Here is an 18,196-nt window from a genome sequence, read left to right as displayed (position 1 = left end):
CGCGAGATCGTGACCTGGCTGAAGTCGGACGCTTAACCGACTGCGCCACCCAGGCGCCCCTGCCCTTTTTTTAAAAAAGTGTTCTTAATGTTTATTTATTTTTGAGAGAGAGAGAGAGCGCCAGGAGCGCAGAGAGAGAAAGAGACAGAGTCCGAAGTAGTAGGCTCTGAGCCATCAGCACAGAGCCTGACGTGGGGCTCGAACCCACAAACCGTGAGATCATGACCTGAGCTGAAGTCAGACGCTTAACTGACTGAGCCACCCAGGCGCCCCCTGAATTTGCCCTTTTGACCAAACTTTGGCCAAAGAGAATCTCTCTGCTGTGAATCTGGAATCAAGGCGGGTCTGTCCCCTTTAGTGTTCAGCTGAGGGAGGTGTGTGAACGTGAGAGTTGACTCTGCCCTCCAGCTGTCAGCAGTGAGATGAGGCCCAGGAGATGGAATGATTAGCTCCCTTTGGTCTTGACCACACTGCAGTCCCTGGCTCCATTTCTGATGGGACTTGACTCTACTTCCCATCCTTGGGTTTGGCGAGATATCCCTGTGTCCTTATGAATTAGCTCCAGAGACCCTCTTTCCTAGGTTAGATTAATAGATATTTCCTCAACACTTCTCCTATGGGGCACGCACCCATGTGGGCTCAAGAAGCAGGCAGGGATGGTGACGACAAGAAGGAGGGGGAAAAGCAGACATGAGAGGAGTGAAAAAAAGAAGAGGACAGAGAGGAAGAGGGAACAGTAAGAAGGAAGAAGGTCCTGAGAAAAGAGAGAATGAAAGAGAAGACAAAAATAGGCAAGGATTAGCTCAGGCCATGATCTCATGGTTTGTGAGTTCAAGCCCTGCGTTGGGTTCCATGCTGCTTGGGATTCTCTCTCTCTCCCTCTCCCTCTACCCCTATCCCACATGCACTGTCACTCTCTCTCTCAAAGTAAATAAACTTCAAAAAAGAAGATAGGGAAGGAACAAATGGTAGGCACATGGACCGGACTGTCCACTTGCTCTAAGCCAGAACTGTTCCTTTGTCCTTAGTGGGGGACTCGGAGCATGAAGTATGAGACATGGCAGGGCGGGGGGGGGGCGGGGCGGGACATGCAGTCACAGAAGAATGATATGGCTCTGTACACACTGACGGGCTCACAGGATGATGTTAAGTGAAAGGATCAAGGAACAGAACGATACGTGGGTGTGACCATGCTTACGCAAAATAAGCCGGCAATCTAACACCCTAGTCAAATAAAACCCCGGTGTATATACTAAGCTGTCATGAGCGGTGGCCCCTTGGGGGGGCTTGTGGCTTGAAGTGATAGGGAGGCTTTCAACTTGGCTAAACCCGTTAAGATTATTTCCATTTTTATAACAACCATGCTTTCCTTAAAAAGAAAACTCGACAGGCAAAGCAAACTGAAAGAAAAAAAGAGAAACAAAGAAAAGAAAAGAGAAAAACAAAGGAAAAGAAAAAAAGAGAAAAGAAAAGAGAAGAGAAGAAAAGGAAAGAAAAGGAAAGAAAAGGAAAGGGAGGTTACCTTGGCTCGGGCCTCCCGAGATGCCTCTGCCTCTGCAGCCATCGCCCTCTGGAGCTGCACAGGCAGCTTCACGTCCTTAATTTCCACGCGCTCCACCTTTATTCCCCAGTCGTCCGTGGCGTCATCCAGGGTACACTGTCAGGAAGAGAGAAGGCAAGCCAGGAATGCTCAGCCCAGCCCAGAGGCCTACGGTAGAGCACTGGGGTCTAGAGCAGACAGGACGCTGGGGGAGAGCCGGGAGAGAGCTTACTTCTCCTGCGCTGGATGGAAGGCTGAGCTAGGGGCTGGGTCCCAGGGAGCTGATCCTGATTCTATTCCTAAGAAGCTCATGCAGAGGTTGGCGAACTTTTCCTACCAGGGCCAGACAGTGATCGTTTACTTTCAGTGTCTGTTGCAACTGTGAACTGTGCCGATGTAGGTCAAAAACAGCTGCGGATAATACCTAAGCCAATGGGAGTGGCTGTATCCCAATAAAACTTTACTGATAGAAACAGGTGGCCAGCTGGCTCCTGATCTAATAGGACTCCACGTAAGCCACATTAATTCCTCCTGCTTCAACTTGGTCCCTTTACCATGGGTGGAATGAAATCCTACTTCCTGTCTCATATGGTGGCTGTGGACATCAGGTAAGGTGACAGATTTTACACACCATGACACTGATACAAGTAACAAGATCTCAGGTTAGAGTGCTTTATCTTTGTTGAGCAAGTCAGGTTTAATTTGTAATCTATTACCCAAGTAAGACTGGAAAGCACAGGAGTTCCAAGGGAAGTCATGGGACCCACACGAGAATTTAACAATACCCGCACTGTCTTGCAGAACGGCCTCTGGATTATTATGCTCAAGACAAAGGTTAAAGACTAATTCTCGGGAAACAAAACAAAACTACACTGAAGGGAATAAAAAAAAAAACGATGCATGCATCTGAGCTATTAACCCATGAGTTTTCTGTGTGAAAAATATTCCCTTCCACCAAATCAAGTTTGAGGAAACCTTTCTACGAAGGGAAGAAGGCAGGCCAGTGATCCCCCAGTTGGAATGAGTAAAAAGCTGTTAAACAACCAATGACCCTTTGCTTCATCTTTTGATTTCTGGTGGGTATCAGCCCCGGCACACGCCTCACCTGCATGTTGTGTGCAATTTCTTCCCTGTCAGACAGGATCTGAGAGAGGTTCTTGGTGCCCAGAACGTTCCTCAGAGTCGTTTGTGCCAAAAGACGGGTTGCGGAGTCAGCGTTGGTGATATTTGCCACGGCCAGAGTTGCGTTCTGAACGCGGTAATAGACCACGCCATCCACACTAATGGTCACGGAATCCTTAGTGAGGATCTGTAACAGAAAGGGAGCGATTGCACACCGGCTGACCAACTCCTTCTTTAAGATGACTGCAAGGAATGTTGTTCTATGGAACATCTTGAACACTGGCCGATTTTCTTTAGTAAGCCCTATCGACTCAATGTCTGTGTTCCCTCATAATTCAGACGCGGAGGCCTCAGCCCCAACATGATGGCATTAGGAGGCGGGGCCTTCGGGACGCCCATCAGGTCACGAGGGTTGAACCCTCACGGCCATCTAGGATCTAGGAAGTGGACACTCCTCAGCCCCCGAGTCCAGCCTCCAGGACTGTGAGTAAGAAATCCTGCTGCTCCTGAGCCACCAATCTGTGGGGTTTGGTTGGAGCAGCCCGGATGGACTAAGACAACAGAGCGTCAGGAAGTGGAGTCTGTATTTAGAATTTTCATAAAATACATTCACTTATTCCTTAATTCCATTAATTCATTCAGTTAGTCAACAAATACTGTGATACCGCTCAGCAGCAGGCACTGTTCCTTCAAAGCGGATGGGGAATGAAGGGAGACTTTATGGGACAAAGGAAGGACACTTGTAGGTGGCCGGGGTGGTGTGTGAGCTGTGTCTTCAAGGAAGAAATAACATTTTTTTTTTAATTTTTAAATTAGAAAAATTTTTTTATTTTATAAAATTGTTTTAATGTTTATTTATTTTTGAGAGAGAGACAGAATGTGAGCAGGCGAGGGGCAGAGAGAGAGGGAGACGCAGAATCTGAAGCGGGCTCCAGGGTCCGAGCTGTCGGCACAGAGCCCGATGTGGGGCTCGAACTCACGAACCGTGAGATCATGACCTGAGCCGAAGTTGGATGCTTAACCGACTGAGCCACCGAGGCACCCTTTACATTTTTTATTTCAGAGAGAGAGAGAGAGAGAGAGAGAGAGTATATGAGCAGGGGAGAGGAGTGGAGGGCAGGGGGAGGGAGAGAGAAAGGGGGGGGGAGAGAGAGAGAGAGAGAGAGAGAGAGAGAGAGAGAGAGAGAGAGAGAGAGAATCCCAAGCAGGCCCCACACTCAGTGCCAATACAGGGCTCGATCTCACGACCCTGGAATCGAGCCAAAATCATGAGACGGACGCTCAACTGACTGAGCCACCCAGGCAACCTGAAATAACAATTTTCTGAGGGTGGCATGAGAGCATCCAAGGCAGAGACAATAATGCATGAAACGGCACAGAGCCATGGCACAGCCTAGGTTTGCTGAGCTATATATATATAAGTAGCACAGCATTGCTAGAACAAAAAGTGAATGGGGGACGTTGTTATAGGGGGAGATCAGGGTACAGACCCACTTTGTAGCACGCTCCATGAAGATGCTTACAAGCACAGAATTTGCCAATGCTCCTTCCTACCACCTTCAGGGCAGCACCTTAGTTTGGTGTAGGCGTCCTCTGACTGCTGGCCCTTCGGCCTCACTCCGTCCCACGCCCTCCTGCACACCCTACACAGGACAAGGTGTGCGTCCCACATGCGCCACGTTGCATGTCCCAGGGCCTTCGTGCAGGTGTCCCCTCTGCTTGGATGTCCTCTCCCCTCTCTCTCTCGCATGCCATGAGACTGGCACATTGTTACTCATCACTCAAGACACAGCTCAAGTGTCTTCTCCTCTGTGAACCTTGCCAGACGGGGCAGACTTAAACACTTTCCCCTTTGTGCTTTGCAAAGCGCTTTGCAAATACTGCCCCTTTGCAGCGGCCAGTATTGCTGACCTACAGCACCGCTTCTCTGCTGGACTAGGCGTTTCTTAAGAGTAGTCTGTCTTTGTATCGCAAGCACTGGCAGAGGGATGGATCCACGGCAGGGGGTGAATAAATGCGAGATGACCTGAAACGTGATCCTGGGAATTTAGTGATTGGTGCCGGGGCTCTACCCCGCTTTGCTTTGTGACCCTAGTGAGGCTCTTAAACTGCTTGACCTAGAGATTCCTCATTTGTGAGATGGGGCTAATTACACTGCCCAATTCTGTGCAAGTTTCTTTGAAGAGCTGGTAAGATGTTTGTGAATGAAGCTCTTTGGAAAGTGTAAAGAGGGGAGTCTGCGTACCTCTGTCTGTTAAGCTCCCGATTCGATTCTGGCTCAGGTCATGATCTCAAGGTTCAGGAGTCCGGGCCCTGCCTCGGTCTCTGGGCTGACAGCTCTGGAGCCTGCTTGGAATTCTCTCTCTCTCTCCCCCCCGCCCCCGCCCCTCTCTCTCTCTGCCCCTCCCCTGCTCTCTCTATCAAAAATAAATACATAAACTTACAAAAAAAAAGTGCAAAGAGCTATGTAAACGGCAAGTGATAACAACTAACGGTATTATATAGCTGTTTAGTCCCTGCTAGGCAGGAAAGCGGTAATCCTTTTTCTGATAATCTAAAAATACTTCTAATAGTATATTACCATCTTGCATGAAAATTAATCAGTTCCCATGATGTGATGGGAAAATGTGTATCATTTCTAAACCATTTCTTGCCCTCGTGACTCTGCCACAGCCAGAGCTTTCTAAAGCTGCCGCCTCTCTTCCTACTGTTTATTGTAGGCAGAGTATTTGTCTTCCTTCACATGAAGTTCACAGGGGATCGGAAAAAGGACTGCTCGCCAAGTTCCAATCTGCTCTGCATTCAGCAGCTCGCAAGAGAGAAGACAGCAGCTGGAAGGCAGAGGCTTACAGCAAGCCGGCCAGCTGCCCGTGATGTTTACAGAGGAAAATGCCAGGACTCCCAGCTACCCTGAAAGGGGCTCCTTCTGAGAGCCGATCCTCCCTGAGACATGGGAATCCATGCAGAGAATACAGCACAGCTCCCAGCCTTGTTCTGGTGGGTAAAAGCGATTCCTGGTGTTCCTACGTACGTGTGGATTACAAAGTCTGACCTCACCCACTACTTGGATCAGTACCAGCAAGGAGGTTCCTGGGCTGGTCTCTGGATTTGGGAAAAAGAGAAAGCAATGAGGCCGGGCTCCACCGCCCTGCTGAGTAGCTGGCCTTTGGCCAGGAGACACTTGACATATTCTTCTATCCCTCCCTTCATCCTACTTTCAGGCTTTCTGTCTGCAAAGGTTAGGATGCCTCCCTGGACATGTGGACCAGGCTGGCTATCACTAGGTCACAGGCCAGGATGGAGCTAATGTGGATTGCATTTAGCATGCAGCAGTGGGAGAAGCATGAGGCGAGGACCCCAAAAAGCTAGATATTGGTCTGGCTCTGCCACTGTGGCCTGGAGGGATCCCTTTGCCCCACGGCAGCTACAAGCTTTCCAGGGATTCTGCTGTGAGTTTCAACAGTGATATTACTTGCGAAACAGTTTGAAATAGCATGAAGTAGTTACTATTCTAAAACATTATAGGCTTTATCTAAAATGCCGAATGAGCAGTTCCTAATTTTGGGGCTTCTAACCAATTAATCTAGAGTATAATCAAGAACCTTAAGAAGAAAAAGGTTAGAGACGGAGGGAGCCAAACCATAAGAGACTCTTAAAAACTGAGAACTGAGGGTTGATGGGGGGTGGGAGGGAGGGGTGGGTGGGTGATGGGTATTGAGGAGGGCACCTGTTGGGATGAGCACTGGGTGATGTATGGAAACCAATTTGACAATAAATTTCATAAAAAAAAAAAAAAACAAAAACCTTAAGAAGAATATTGTACCAAGCTGGATTTTCTTTCTTTTTTTTTTTAAATGTCTTATTTTTGAGAGACAGAGTGTATGCGAGTAGGGGAGGGGAAGAGAGAGAGAGGGAGACACGGAATCCGAAGCAGGCACCAGGCTCTGAGCTGTCAGCACAGAGCCCGACGCGGGGCTCGAACCCGTGACCTGTGAGATCATGACCTGAGCCGAAGTCAGTTGCTTACCCGACTGAGCCACTCAGGTGCCCCCTAAGCTGGATTTTCTATCAGAAACCAGCAGCAGAGAAATGTGGTAGTAAAAGTGATGACAAGTATGAAAAGCTAACATTACACTTGAGTTAACATTGTGTTACACTTCGTAGTAAGAAGCAGTTACATAGCACTTACTAACTTAGCCCCTGTTCTAAGCACTCTACACATAACATCTCACGTAGTCCCCACGAGAACGTTATAAAGTAGGTCCTACTGTCACAACCTCTATTTCACAGCTGAGGAAACTAAGGCACAGAGAAGTTGAGGAACTTGCTCAAAGTCACACAGCTGGAAAACGGTGACGGCCGACAGGCTCTCCACCTGTGCTCTCGCCGCTCTCCTCTGCCTCTCTCATTGCTAAGTACTTTCACATGTGACATCTGTTACTCATGGCAAAAGACAACCTTACCTCCTGAGGGGGGATGTCAAATGAAATCGTTCTCATGTCCACTTTGATGAAGCTGTCTGTGCACGGCAGAATAAAAAATAAACCTGCAACAAAGAAACACAGAATGTTACGGAGAGACGCCAGTGCCGAATCCGTTCACCGTCAGAGAATCCACTTAGGCAACTGAAAGAAGCCAGTTCGTCTCAGTGCCTGAGCCAGACGCCAGGAATGCTATCCTCTTGCTTACTTCCCCCACTAAACTGTTGCCACTGAGGCCCGTGATTTCATTTCCTTACTCCACTGTCACTGGCCGTCTTGTTTTCACTTAGACCAATGCAATCCTTCCCCAAGTCTTTCTGTATCTTTCAGTTTCTCTCCTATGGCCCCCGTTTTCTCAGCCACGAGCACAAGTCTTTCCTGAACTGCAAAGCCCTGAACCCGTCACACGAGGTCCAGCCCAACCTGCCCAGGCCCCTCTGCAGCCCTTCTCCTGTCCTCGTGCTCTATGCTCTTGCTGGGCTGTTCCCTGCAGTTCCCTGGGTCTAACGTGCTCCCTTCTACATCGCTCCGCGCCGGTTGCCGTTTCTGCGGGGAACACCTCCCCTCTGGCTAACACCTCTCCAGGCCTCAAGACTCAGCCGAGATGTCACCTTCAGCCCAGATGGTCTCCTCCTACTAATTCGGGTCAGTGACTTGTCTCTGGGTTTCCACAGCTATCTGCAATTACTTGATCCTAATACTTATCACACGGGGTTGTAACTGTTTTCCTTTTTGGTGTCCATTAGACAGCAAGATCCTTGAGGGCACAAACTATACTTTAGTCTCCCTTGAATTCCCAGAGCCTGGAATGCAGTAGGGGCTTAAGTGAAGTTTGCCAAAAGCGATGACTGAAAGCCTTTAGCGTAATAGGAATTCTCATGCTCAGACTTCCATGGCTGCCGCTATTCTTGGCCTAAAATAATGTTATCAGCTTGGATGGGAAGGGGAGGGGAGCTAAGGGAAGGAAAGGGTGATTGTGGCAAGACTGGCTCGTGCCACTGCTATTGTTACACACGCACTCTTTTCTAAGCCAACAGAGAAAGGGCCCTTGGAAGGGAATTCACATCAACAGGAGGAAGAATTCCAGTCTCCAGACAACCACCCAGAACCCTTATACTGACCAGGTCCTTTGGCTCCTCCTTGTAAAATGCGACCCAATCTAAAGATGATGGCTCTTTCATATTCTTTTATGATCTAGGTTAAAAACACAAATAATAATAATTTAACATGAGGAGTGCAAATATTTATATCCACTATTTATTTTATACACAGCTTCTTTTTTTTTAAGTTTGTTTATTTTGAGAGAGAACGAGCACAAGTAGGAGAGGGGTAGAGACAGGGAGAGAGAAAATCCTAAGCAGGCTCTGCACCATCAACTTGGAGCCTGATGCAGGGCTTGAATTCACGAACTGTGAGATCACGACCTGAGCTAAAACCAGCAGGTGGATGCTTATCTGACAGATCTACCTAGGTGCCCCAACATAAACAGCTTCTCAAATATGTATTTCTGCCCTAAACAGATTCGATGCCTCTATTTTGTTTTTTTCTCTAAAATCCAGATAGCATCAGGGTGCCTGGATGGCTCAGTTGGAAGGGCATGGGACCCTTAATCTTGAGGTCATGAGTTTGAGCCCCATGTCGGGTGTAGAGGTTACTTAAATACATAAAACTTAAATAAATAAATACATAAATAAATAAATGGAGTTCCTGGGTGGCTCAGTTGGTTAAACATCTGACTCTCGATTTTGGCTCAGGTCATGATCTCACGGTGCATGGGTTTGAGCCCCATGTTGGGCTCTGTGCTGGGATACTCTCTCTCTCCCTCTCTCTCAAAAATAAATACACATTAAAAAAAACAATTAAAAATAAATAAATAAAATCCAAACAGTATCTATAAATCACATGTCCAATATTTTATTACCCCCACCAAGCATGATATGTATTTACTATTTTTTTAAGTTATTATAAAAGCAATACATATTCATGGTATAAAATTTGGGAAGTATAGAATAGTATACAGGAGCAAATCCATAACTTCACTCCTCAGCTGTTAACATCATCATTCAGTTACTCATGCATTGTGAATACAGAAAAAAAAAGAAAAGAAAGAAAAAAACTAAATTCCCCATAGTTTGTCTCCTGATATCTTAAATCGTAACAATAAACTTATCTGAAAATTATAGAGCATATTTTATCTCTTTAGGAATATGTAAATGATAGTCATTTGTCACAGTATTAATAACTTCATGGAAAAAATAACCAGCATTTAGGGGGCATTTACCATGTGCCAGGCATTGGGATACACATGTTTAGATACATTATTTTAATCCTCACATTGGCCCTAGGAAGTGGGTGTTGTTACTTCCTCCCATTTCACAGGAAGGAAACATGGCAAAGGTCACATGGTGAACAATGGAGCCAGCAACCAAACCTCGGCCTCCTGAATCTGGACAGGAGCGTCCCACATCCCGAACTTCGATGGTGAGCCTTACTTTTGTTTTGGCGGTGGGAGAGCTTGAACATACCCACGTGTTTTGGGGGGGGTTTTTTGAGAGCGAGAGAGTGAGCTGGAAAGGGGCAGAGAGAGAGGAGGACAGAACCTGAAGAGGGCTCTGTGCTGACAGGATGACAGCAGCAAAGACTGATGTGGGGCTCGAACTCCTGGACCTTGAGATCATGACCTGAGCTGAAGTTGGACGCTCAACCAACTGAGCCACCCAGGCGACCCAATGGTGATCCTTACTATAGGTATTTCTTACCTGTAAGAAAGACCGCCTGAAAAGAAGTTCTAAAGTTCCATCACAATAGACTAGAGTGAATCTTCTAAAGGAGTCATGAAGGAAAAAGAACTACAGGCCAGCAGGTGTCTGTCTCTTTTACACACACACACACACAAAGGGGGTTTATGTAGTTAGGGCTTGACCCCTTTCCAGACGCAAGTGAAATATTCTTTACCTTTATGCACATCCATACCGATATTGGGAAGGTTATAACTGTGAACAAGAACGAGACAGCCACCAAAATCCAGCCACAAGGTCCAAGGCCCGTATTAGGGCTATCTGTGAAAACAAAAAATATACAACTCTTATCATGGTGATTAGCACACTCCGACCATCTTCAGCCTCTGTTCACTGAACACACTTATGCTTGGAGTTTGGAGCTGGTTTACATGGATTTTCCCATGCAATCCTTACAACAACGCTGAAGTGCAGGGTGCTACTTTTTTCTTTTTTTTAAGTTTATTTATTTTGAGAGAGAGAGAGAATCAGAGCCCACGAGTGGGGGAGGGGCAGAGAGAGAGGGAGAGAGAAAATCCTAAGTAGGCTCCGTGCTGCCAGTGCAGAGCCTGATGGGGGGCTCGAACTCACGAACCACACGATCTTGACCTGAGCCCAGATCAAGAGTTAGATGCTTACCTGATTACCTGACTGAGCCACCCACATGCCCCGGTGCTACTTTTTCTAATCTCCTTAACATGACAAAGGCTGTCTATGTTATTTTCTATCCTGCAGATATTTATTAGGCACCTAATATTTATTAGGGTTCGTGCTTTGCACTGAAGGGGTAAAAGGGAGTAAGACCCAATCCCGGCTATCAGGCAAGTTCAGCGGGCAGGACAGACAAACAGATCGTTAGAACACTGGGTGGTGAGTGCAGACATAGAGCACTCTGTTCGGAACACTTTGAAAACACGGAATAGGGGTAACTCACACCGGTGGGACAGAGTGGGGCTCGGATGGGTGGACAGTTTTCCTCCCACTTTTCTGATTGTTTCCTTTCCTGTAACACGAAATAGCTTTTCGTCTTGTTATAAAGGTAATACACGCCCTGCTGCAAGAAATTCAGAAAAGTATGGAAAAGAAGGGGAAACGTACTCAATCCACACATGGTGAGTATGTTTCCAAACCTTTCTCTTGTACACCTGCATTTTATGAGTAAATAAAATGTGTAACCTATTTTTCTCCCTTCTATTATTCTCACCTCCTTTTTCAGCCTTTGTTGCTATGCACCTGTGCTTTTTCTAAATTTTTTTTAGCAGCTATACTTGCACAAAGTTTAAAAAGTCCAAGGGGCGCCTGGGTGGCTCAATCGGTTAAGCGGCCGACTTCAGCTCAGGTCACGATCTCGCGGTCCGTGAGTTCGAGCCCCGCGTCAGGCTCTGGGCTGACGGCTCGGAGCCTGGAGCCTGCTTCCGATTCTGTGTCTCCCTCTCTCTCTGCCCCTCCCCCGTTCATGCTCTGTCTCTCTCTGTCTCAAAAATAAATAAAACGTTAAAAAAAAAAAAATTAAAAAGTCCAAAAGTTCTAGAAGACTACTACAAAAAGAGAGCGGTCCCCTGCTTACCTCTTTCAGCGTTTCTTTCCTCAAAGGCAGCTGCTCTGTTGGCGGAGTATTTTGGTATACACTCCACGTTTCTAAATAACATGCTGATTTTGTTCCTTGTGGCTCTCTTCGTTTTGAGCATTCCTTATTGACTTTCCACTGTGGAAGGGGGTTTAGCTTTTCCTCTGCCCATAAATATACCCATCCTTCTAATTACATCGTACTTTTTGTGTGGTCATTATAGCATTTTATATTTCATGTATACGTCAATGCGATTCAAAGCTAAGCCACGCAGGGACGTCTAATTCATTTTTCTGTACCACACAACTTTTTGTTTTTCTTCACTGTCTTGCTTTTTCCCTTTGCTTAGGTTTTGTTTCTTTTTTTTTTTTTAAGTTTATTTTATTTATTTATTTTGAGAGGGAGAGAGCAGGAGAGGGGCAGAGAGAGAGAAAGAATCCCAAGCAGGCTCTGCATTGTCAGCACGGAGCCCGATGCGGGGCTCGAACTCACGAACCATGAGATCAGGACCGGAGCTGAAATCAAGTCGGACACTTACCCGACGGAGACACCCAGGCCACCCCTCACCTTTGCTTACCTTTTAATGTACTCACTGATTCAGCCTCAAACCGCTCACCAATGATCTCAATCTCCTCTCTCAAGGTCAGGTACCCTACCAATTTCATCCTCCAAGAGAGTCTTTCTTGGACCCATGTCTGGACTTGCTCTCTTGGGTGTTGTGAACAGCTGTCCCAGTGACTGGCTTTCACTACCATCCTGGGAAACCCCTTTCACTTCCTGGCTCGTGTTTTTCCACTTTCTGTATCCAGAGTCTTCCTCATTTTTAGTTTGTTTCTCCTCTTTGTGGAGGGCAGAGGGACTTTGAAGGCCAAGGGATACTATCGCTTTTCTTATCAACCACTGAAAGCGTCTGTTCTATTTCTAGGAGCTGTTTTAATAATGAGAGGGAGACTGGCAACAGGGCAAGAGGCAGACCAGGGACCTGTTACGGCTCAGAAGGGCAAAGATGACAGTGAGACGGGCCTTTGAACAAATGGTGGGCCAAGAAATAAGCAGAGTTCAGGCTGAGACCTTAGGAGAGAAGAGACACAAGACGGCATCCAGGTCAAGTGCTCTGAAACACAGAATGAAAGACCAGGAATAGACATTACATATTCTTTGTAGTTTTCTGATTCTGTGTCACAGTGGGAGATAAACAAACGTCCTATGCATACTTGAATAAAAGTGCTCTAAGTTAATCTCCTGGAAGTTTCTAAGTTAAAATTTGTGGGGTCGTAGACATATTCACTGAGAGGATACACCAAGCAAGGCCACAATGCTGCCTGTGCAGAAGGCTCCATCAGGCATTATCACAACTGTCAATAATCAGAGTGGCCATTTTTAGGTGGTTTGTTATAGGCACCGTATTCAATTACTTTAGATGTGTATCTCATTGTACTCTTTCCAAGCCCTGTGAAGTTATATATTTTTAATGTTTTATTTATTGTTTTTGAGAGAGACAGACACAGGGTGCAAGTGGGGGAGGGGCGGAGAGAGGGGGAGACACAGAATCTGAAGCTGGCTCCAGGCTCTGAGCTGTCAGCACAGAGCCCGACACGGGGTTCAGACCCACAAACTGCGAGATCATGACCTGAGCCGGTCAGTTGTGCAACCGACTAAGCCAGCCAGGCGCCCCTAAGATATTGTTTAATGTATGTTTGTTTGTTTGTTTGTTTTGAGAGAGAGAGAGAGAGAGAGAGAGAGAGAGAGAGAGAGAGAGCGCAAGCAGGGGAGGGACAGAGTGAGAGAGTCCCAAGCAGGCTCTGAGCTGTCAGCACAGAGCCCAACGTGGGTCTGGAACTCACCAACCACAAGATCATGACCTGAGCCGGAATCAAGAGTTGGACGCTCAACCGATTGAACCACCCAGGCGCCCCTGAAGTTAAGTATTTTTAATTTCATTTTACAAAGGAGGTAACTGAAACAACAAAGCTTTCCCAAGGTCACATGAGGGAGGAAGATCTGGGATTCAAACATAGGACATCTTGCTCCAGAGCTCCTGTTCTAAGTCTACTCACTCCTTTGGTCCTTTAACTCTGAATTAAAAAAAAAAAAAAATCAAAAAGAATTCTGGGGCTCCTGGGTGGCTCAGTCGGTTAAGTGTCTGACTTCAGCTCAGGTCATGATCTCACAGTTTGTGAGTTCGAGCCCCACGTCGGGCTGTGCTGACAGCTCAGAGCCTGGAACCTGCTTCGGATTCTGTGTCTCCCTCTCTCTGACCCTCCCCACTTGCACTCTGTGTCTCTCTCTCTCTCTCTCAGAAATAAACATTAAAAAAATTTTTTTTTAAATAATAAAAAAAAAATCCTCAAAGACATTTTTGTGTCTGGAGCACTTTCTCAAGAGAGTATGCAAACTTGGAAAGCATGGTAGGAGTTCTGAGAATGAAATCTGATGTCCCTACAGAGGAAGGCCTCTTAATTCCAGCTGTGCCTATTTATAGCGAAATGGTCTCAAGGTTCTCTGCCAGGCTCAGGTCTAGGTTTCCAAAGTGAAATGGATTGCAAATAAGGAACACACTGGCCAAATATTTCTCTGACAGCATCTGGGGCTTTCTAAAATACTGCCCCAAACCTCCTATCTCCAGGCAAAGTACAAACCTCTGCATCCTGAATATATAAGACTAGAAACTTTTGGAAGGATGGGATGTTTATTCTTATTCTCGCCCAGTCTTTTTGTATGTACGTGTGTGCATGCACTCTGTTTCTGTCGTGACATTATTCTTGAAATCCTCAAATGAATATACGAGATTACAGACCAAGAGCAGTAAGAAATGAAGTGCGTATCTGGAAAACTGGACTTGGACTTTCACATTTCAAAGGCTCAGCTAGAAGCAATCCATGTAGGGGCACCTGGGTGGCTCCGCTGGCTAAGTGCCCGACTCTTGATCCCAGCTCCCATCATGATCTCACTGTTCGTGAGTTCGAGCCCCGTGTGGGGCTCTAAGCTGGCAGTGCAGGAGCCTGCTTGGGATTCTCTCTCTCCCTCTCTGCCCCTCCCCTGCTCACTCTCACTCAAAATAAATAAACTTTAAAAAATCAATAAAAAATAATCTCTTTATACGCTGGGGAAATGGCACCATTTCAGATTATTCTGGTGCCTCTAGAACTATCTCATTCTCAACCCTTGAAATTCTTCCTTATCTGGTTATAGATCATAAAGGTACATAGTCACATTCCTCAGAGAGGTGAGGCTTATCCTTCACCAAGGTACTAATGAGTTCTTAGTCATCTACCATTCACGGGCCAAAGAGGAATAGAAATTCTCAGTTACTCCCCCAAATTTCATGAAATTCATTTCCTTCAAGTCCCTCATTCATTAGCTTGAAGACTGAATACCTCCCAGCTGTAGGAGGTAAAAGATAAATGATGAGCACTCAGTATTCCTGAGATATTTTGGTTGATATACTTGTTGGTACTTGGCTGGGTGGGAATATTTGTAAAGATTGGTGACCCCATGACACTCGGTTGTAAATACTACTTGGCCATAGTTTTTATCTTTTCTTTTACTACAAAACTCTTCTGAAAACTGCATTAAAGTAATTTTTGTAATCTTTATTTATTTTTGAGAGGGGGGAGGGGCAAAGAGAAAGGGGGACTGAGCATCCGAAGCAGGCTCCGTGCCAACCGCAGCGAGCCCGATGTGGGGCTCGAACCCACAACCCACATGAACCCAACGGTGAGATCACGACCTGAGCTGAAGTTGGATGCTCAACTGACTGAGCCACCCAGGTGCCCCAAAATAAAATTTTAACTAATCAAAGCAAGGTTTTGAAAATGGATATAAGTTTATACATCAACACTGTTTAACTGAATATTCAAATGGGGCTTATCCCCAGGGGACTAACATGAATTTTTTAAAAACATCATTTTTTTCTCTTATTTTAAAAGAAAAATTATCTATACCTTCATTTTCTCTAGATGGCGATTATTTTCTACCTTGCTATTTGTCCTTTAAACCTTTCCTATCTGCTTTTTTTAAAAAATAAAATAAAATAATGGTATACATAATTATTTTAAACCTGCTTTCCCCCCAATTGTGAGTATCTTTTCATGTCAGTACATATTCTTTATTATTAAAGGTTGAATAATATTCCATTGTTCCATCTAATGAACAATTAGGTTCCAATTTTCTCAAATAGAAACTTGCTGCAATGCATATATGCTTAGCAAAACTTCCACGCATCTTCCCTGTGTAAACGAATTTTGTTGAAAAGATAAAATCACACAGTTCTTAAATTTTTCTCATTCTGGAGGTATATTTTATAATTAATAATAATAACCATTTGTTGAATGTTTATCACATGTCGGCCACAAGCAGGTTCCTCACATACCTTCTTTCTAACATTTACAAAAATTTCTAAAGTAGGTATGAAATACCCCTCCTGGACTCCCAAAGAAATAAAAGCAAAAGACTTTCTGGGAAGAGACAGAAGGAAACAAACAAAATCACGAAACAAACAAACAAAAGTTGCACAGTAATTTTTGTTGGGTTGGCTCCCAAAAAAGCAGTAAAATAAGCTTTTCAAGAGCATGACGCAGGCATAATTTCAGAGCACTCCATGTTGTTAATGATACTGTATCAGCTGATTCACTTTAAGATCTACTGAACTTGGCATTGCTGGAGATCGTGTGGATTAATAATAAATTCCATTTATCTTTGATATTTTATTCTAAAGTTCAAAAGATTAGATGTCCTCTTCAGGGAAAGGCCAGAAAAGTCTTCCACAATATCTGAAAATCTAACTCAGGGTCATTTGTATCATTATACACAAAAAAGAAAAGAACCAGCCCAAGGATTGTTGCAATGCCTGAAAAGCAGCATTTCAAGGACAATCTTTTCCTTCCCCTTTCCCGGAATGCAAGAGAAACACTTCACTTCGTGTTGTCAAATGCCAAGAACAGTGCAGTTTGGGTGGGGAGAGATAAGAGGGCTAGGCAGTTGGCCTCAAAAACACACACTAACAGCATGGTCTTAACAGCACTTTTTTAAGGGGCAACAGTTGGTGGAAGTGAAAGGTCTGGGCAATTTTTCATTTTTCTTAAAAGCATAAATATTCAGGATATAAGTGGTTTTTTTTGGCCACCACTATCCCCCACCAGAGATTCTACATCAGGATTTGCCACACTTTTCTGTAAAGGACCAGAAACGTTAGGCTTTGTAGGCCATAAGGTCTGTTGCAATTACTGTGCACCCCAGAAGCAGTCACAGGCAACATGCCCATGGGTGGGCAGGCTGTGCTCAAGTGAAACTCATGGATATGGAAATCTGAATCTCATATAATTTTCATGGATAACAAAATATTCTCCTTTTTTTAAAAAAAAAAAAAGTTTATTTATTTTAAGAGAGAGAGAGCGTGTGCACGCATGCAGGGGAGCGGCAGAGAGAGGGAGAGACAGAATCCCCGAGCAGTCTCCGTACTGTTAGTGCAGGCTTGATCTCTAGAACTGTGAGATCATGACCTGAGCCGAGAGCAAGAATCAGATGCTCAACTGACTGCACACCACTAGGGTGCCCCAATATTCTTTTTTGAAAAGACCACTTATAAAATTTTTTTTTAATGTTCATTTATTTTTGAGAGAGACAGAGACAGAATGCGAGTGGGTTGGGGCAGAGAGAGGGGGAGGCACAGAATCCGAAGCAGGCTCCAGGCTCCGAGCTGTCAGCACAGAGCCTGACGCGGGGCTTGAACTCACAAGCTGTGAGATCATGACCTGAGCTGAAGTCGGACGCTCAACCGACTGACGCTCAACCGACTGAGTCACCCAGGCACCCCTGAAAAAACCACTTAAAAATATAACAACTATTCTTAGCTTGTGGGCTATGGCCCACAGGCAATAGCCAGGCAATCAGCCTGGCAATCAAAAGCAGGCAATCAGCCAGATCTGGTCCACAGGCTATATGGCCCGTCCCTGGTCCAAGTCCTACAGCTAAGTATTTGAGGAGAACATCATGAGTTAAATAATATATTTGATCTTTCAGGTTTTCAAGTAAGGCTACAGTTTTCATTCAGATACTCTGTTTCTCTCTCCTTTGTTTTGAAACAAGCGCTTTAAAAGACTTGATGAAGTAAAAATTCAAGGTAGGCCAAATAGGCCAAAGGGCAGGGAAATATGCAAATGTCAGTATAAGACATATTTCATTAATGATGACATATACCAATTAATCAAAATTTTACTATGACTGAGTTTTTCAAATGCCTGGAATTTACAAAGAAAGACAAAGAAGGGAAGGAAACCACAGAAGAAAAGGACAAGAAGAGAAATGGAGGAAAATAAAGTGAAGAAAAATCAAAAATGAAGGCAGGACTCTACAGAGAGAAACATTACACCAGGTGGGGTGGGAGAGGGGCAGAGCTTAGCACACAATAGGGGCTCAATAAATTCAGGTTAAAGAAACAATGGTATTTAGTTGGAGGCTTTCAAAGCAAAGGAGTGCACACACTGTAACCCGCCTTTCAAATGATTATTTTAATTACAGTTCTTCGAATGCCCTAATCCTGAAGCCTCTAGGGAAGAAATTATTCTCTGGGCCGGAGTGGCTACAGGCCAGATGATATCAAGTTAAGAGCCATGACTGGAGATCCTACTTTTTCTTCCTTATTATAAACCATCCATGGCTACAAATACTGGATGAAAAGAACCGACACGGGGGCGCCTGTGTGGCTCAG

At 45.2% G+C, this 18,196-nt stretch overlaps 1 protein-coding gene across 1 annotated transcript in view; it reads right to left on the bottom strand.

Moving 5' to 3' along the window:
* STOM (stomatin) overlaps positions 1-18,196 on the bottom strand; it is a 31,791-nt gene that overhangs the window by 8,246 nt on the left and 5,349 nt on the right. Inside the window, exons 2-6 of the mRNA XM_058694314.1 lie at positions 10,099-10,202; positions 8,265-8,337; positions 7,126-7,208; positions 2,646-2,849; positions 1,523-1,657 (exon numbers count right to left, since the gene is read on the bottom strand). Coding sequence (XP_058550297.1) covers positions 1,523-1,657; positions 2,646-2,849; positions 7,126-7,208; positions 8,265-8,337; positions 10,099-10,202 — 599 coding nt within the window. The remainder of the gene's footprint in view (positions 1-1,522; positions 1,658-2,645; positions 2,850-7,125; positions 7,209-8,264; positions 8,338-10,098; positions 10,203-18,196) is intronic.

Source organism: Neofelis nebulosa, chromosome 12 (assembly GCF_028018385.1).
Source record: "Neofelis nebulosa isolate mNeoNeb1 chromosome 12, mNeoNeb1.pri, whole genome shotgun sequence".
Taxonomy (NCBI): Eukaryota; Metazoa; Chordata; class Mammalia; order Carnivora; family Felidae; genus Neofelis; species Neofelis nebulosa.
This window is presented reverse-complemented; position numbering and strand designations above follow the sequence as displayed.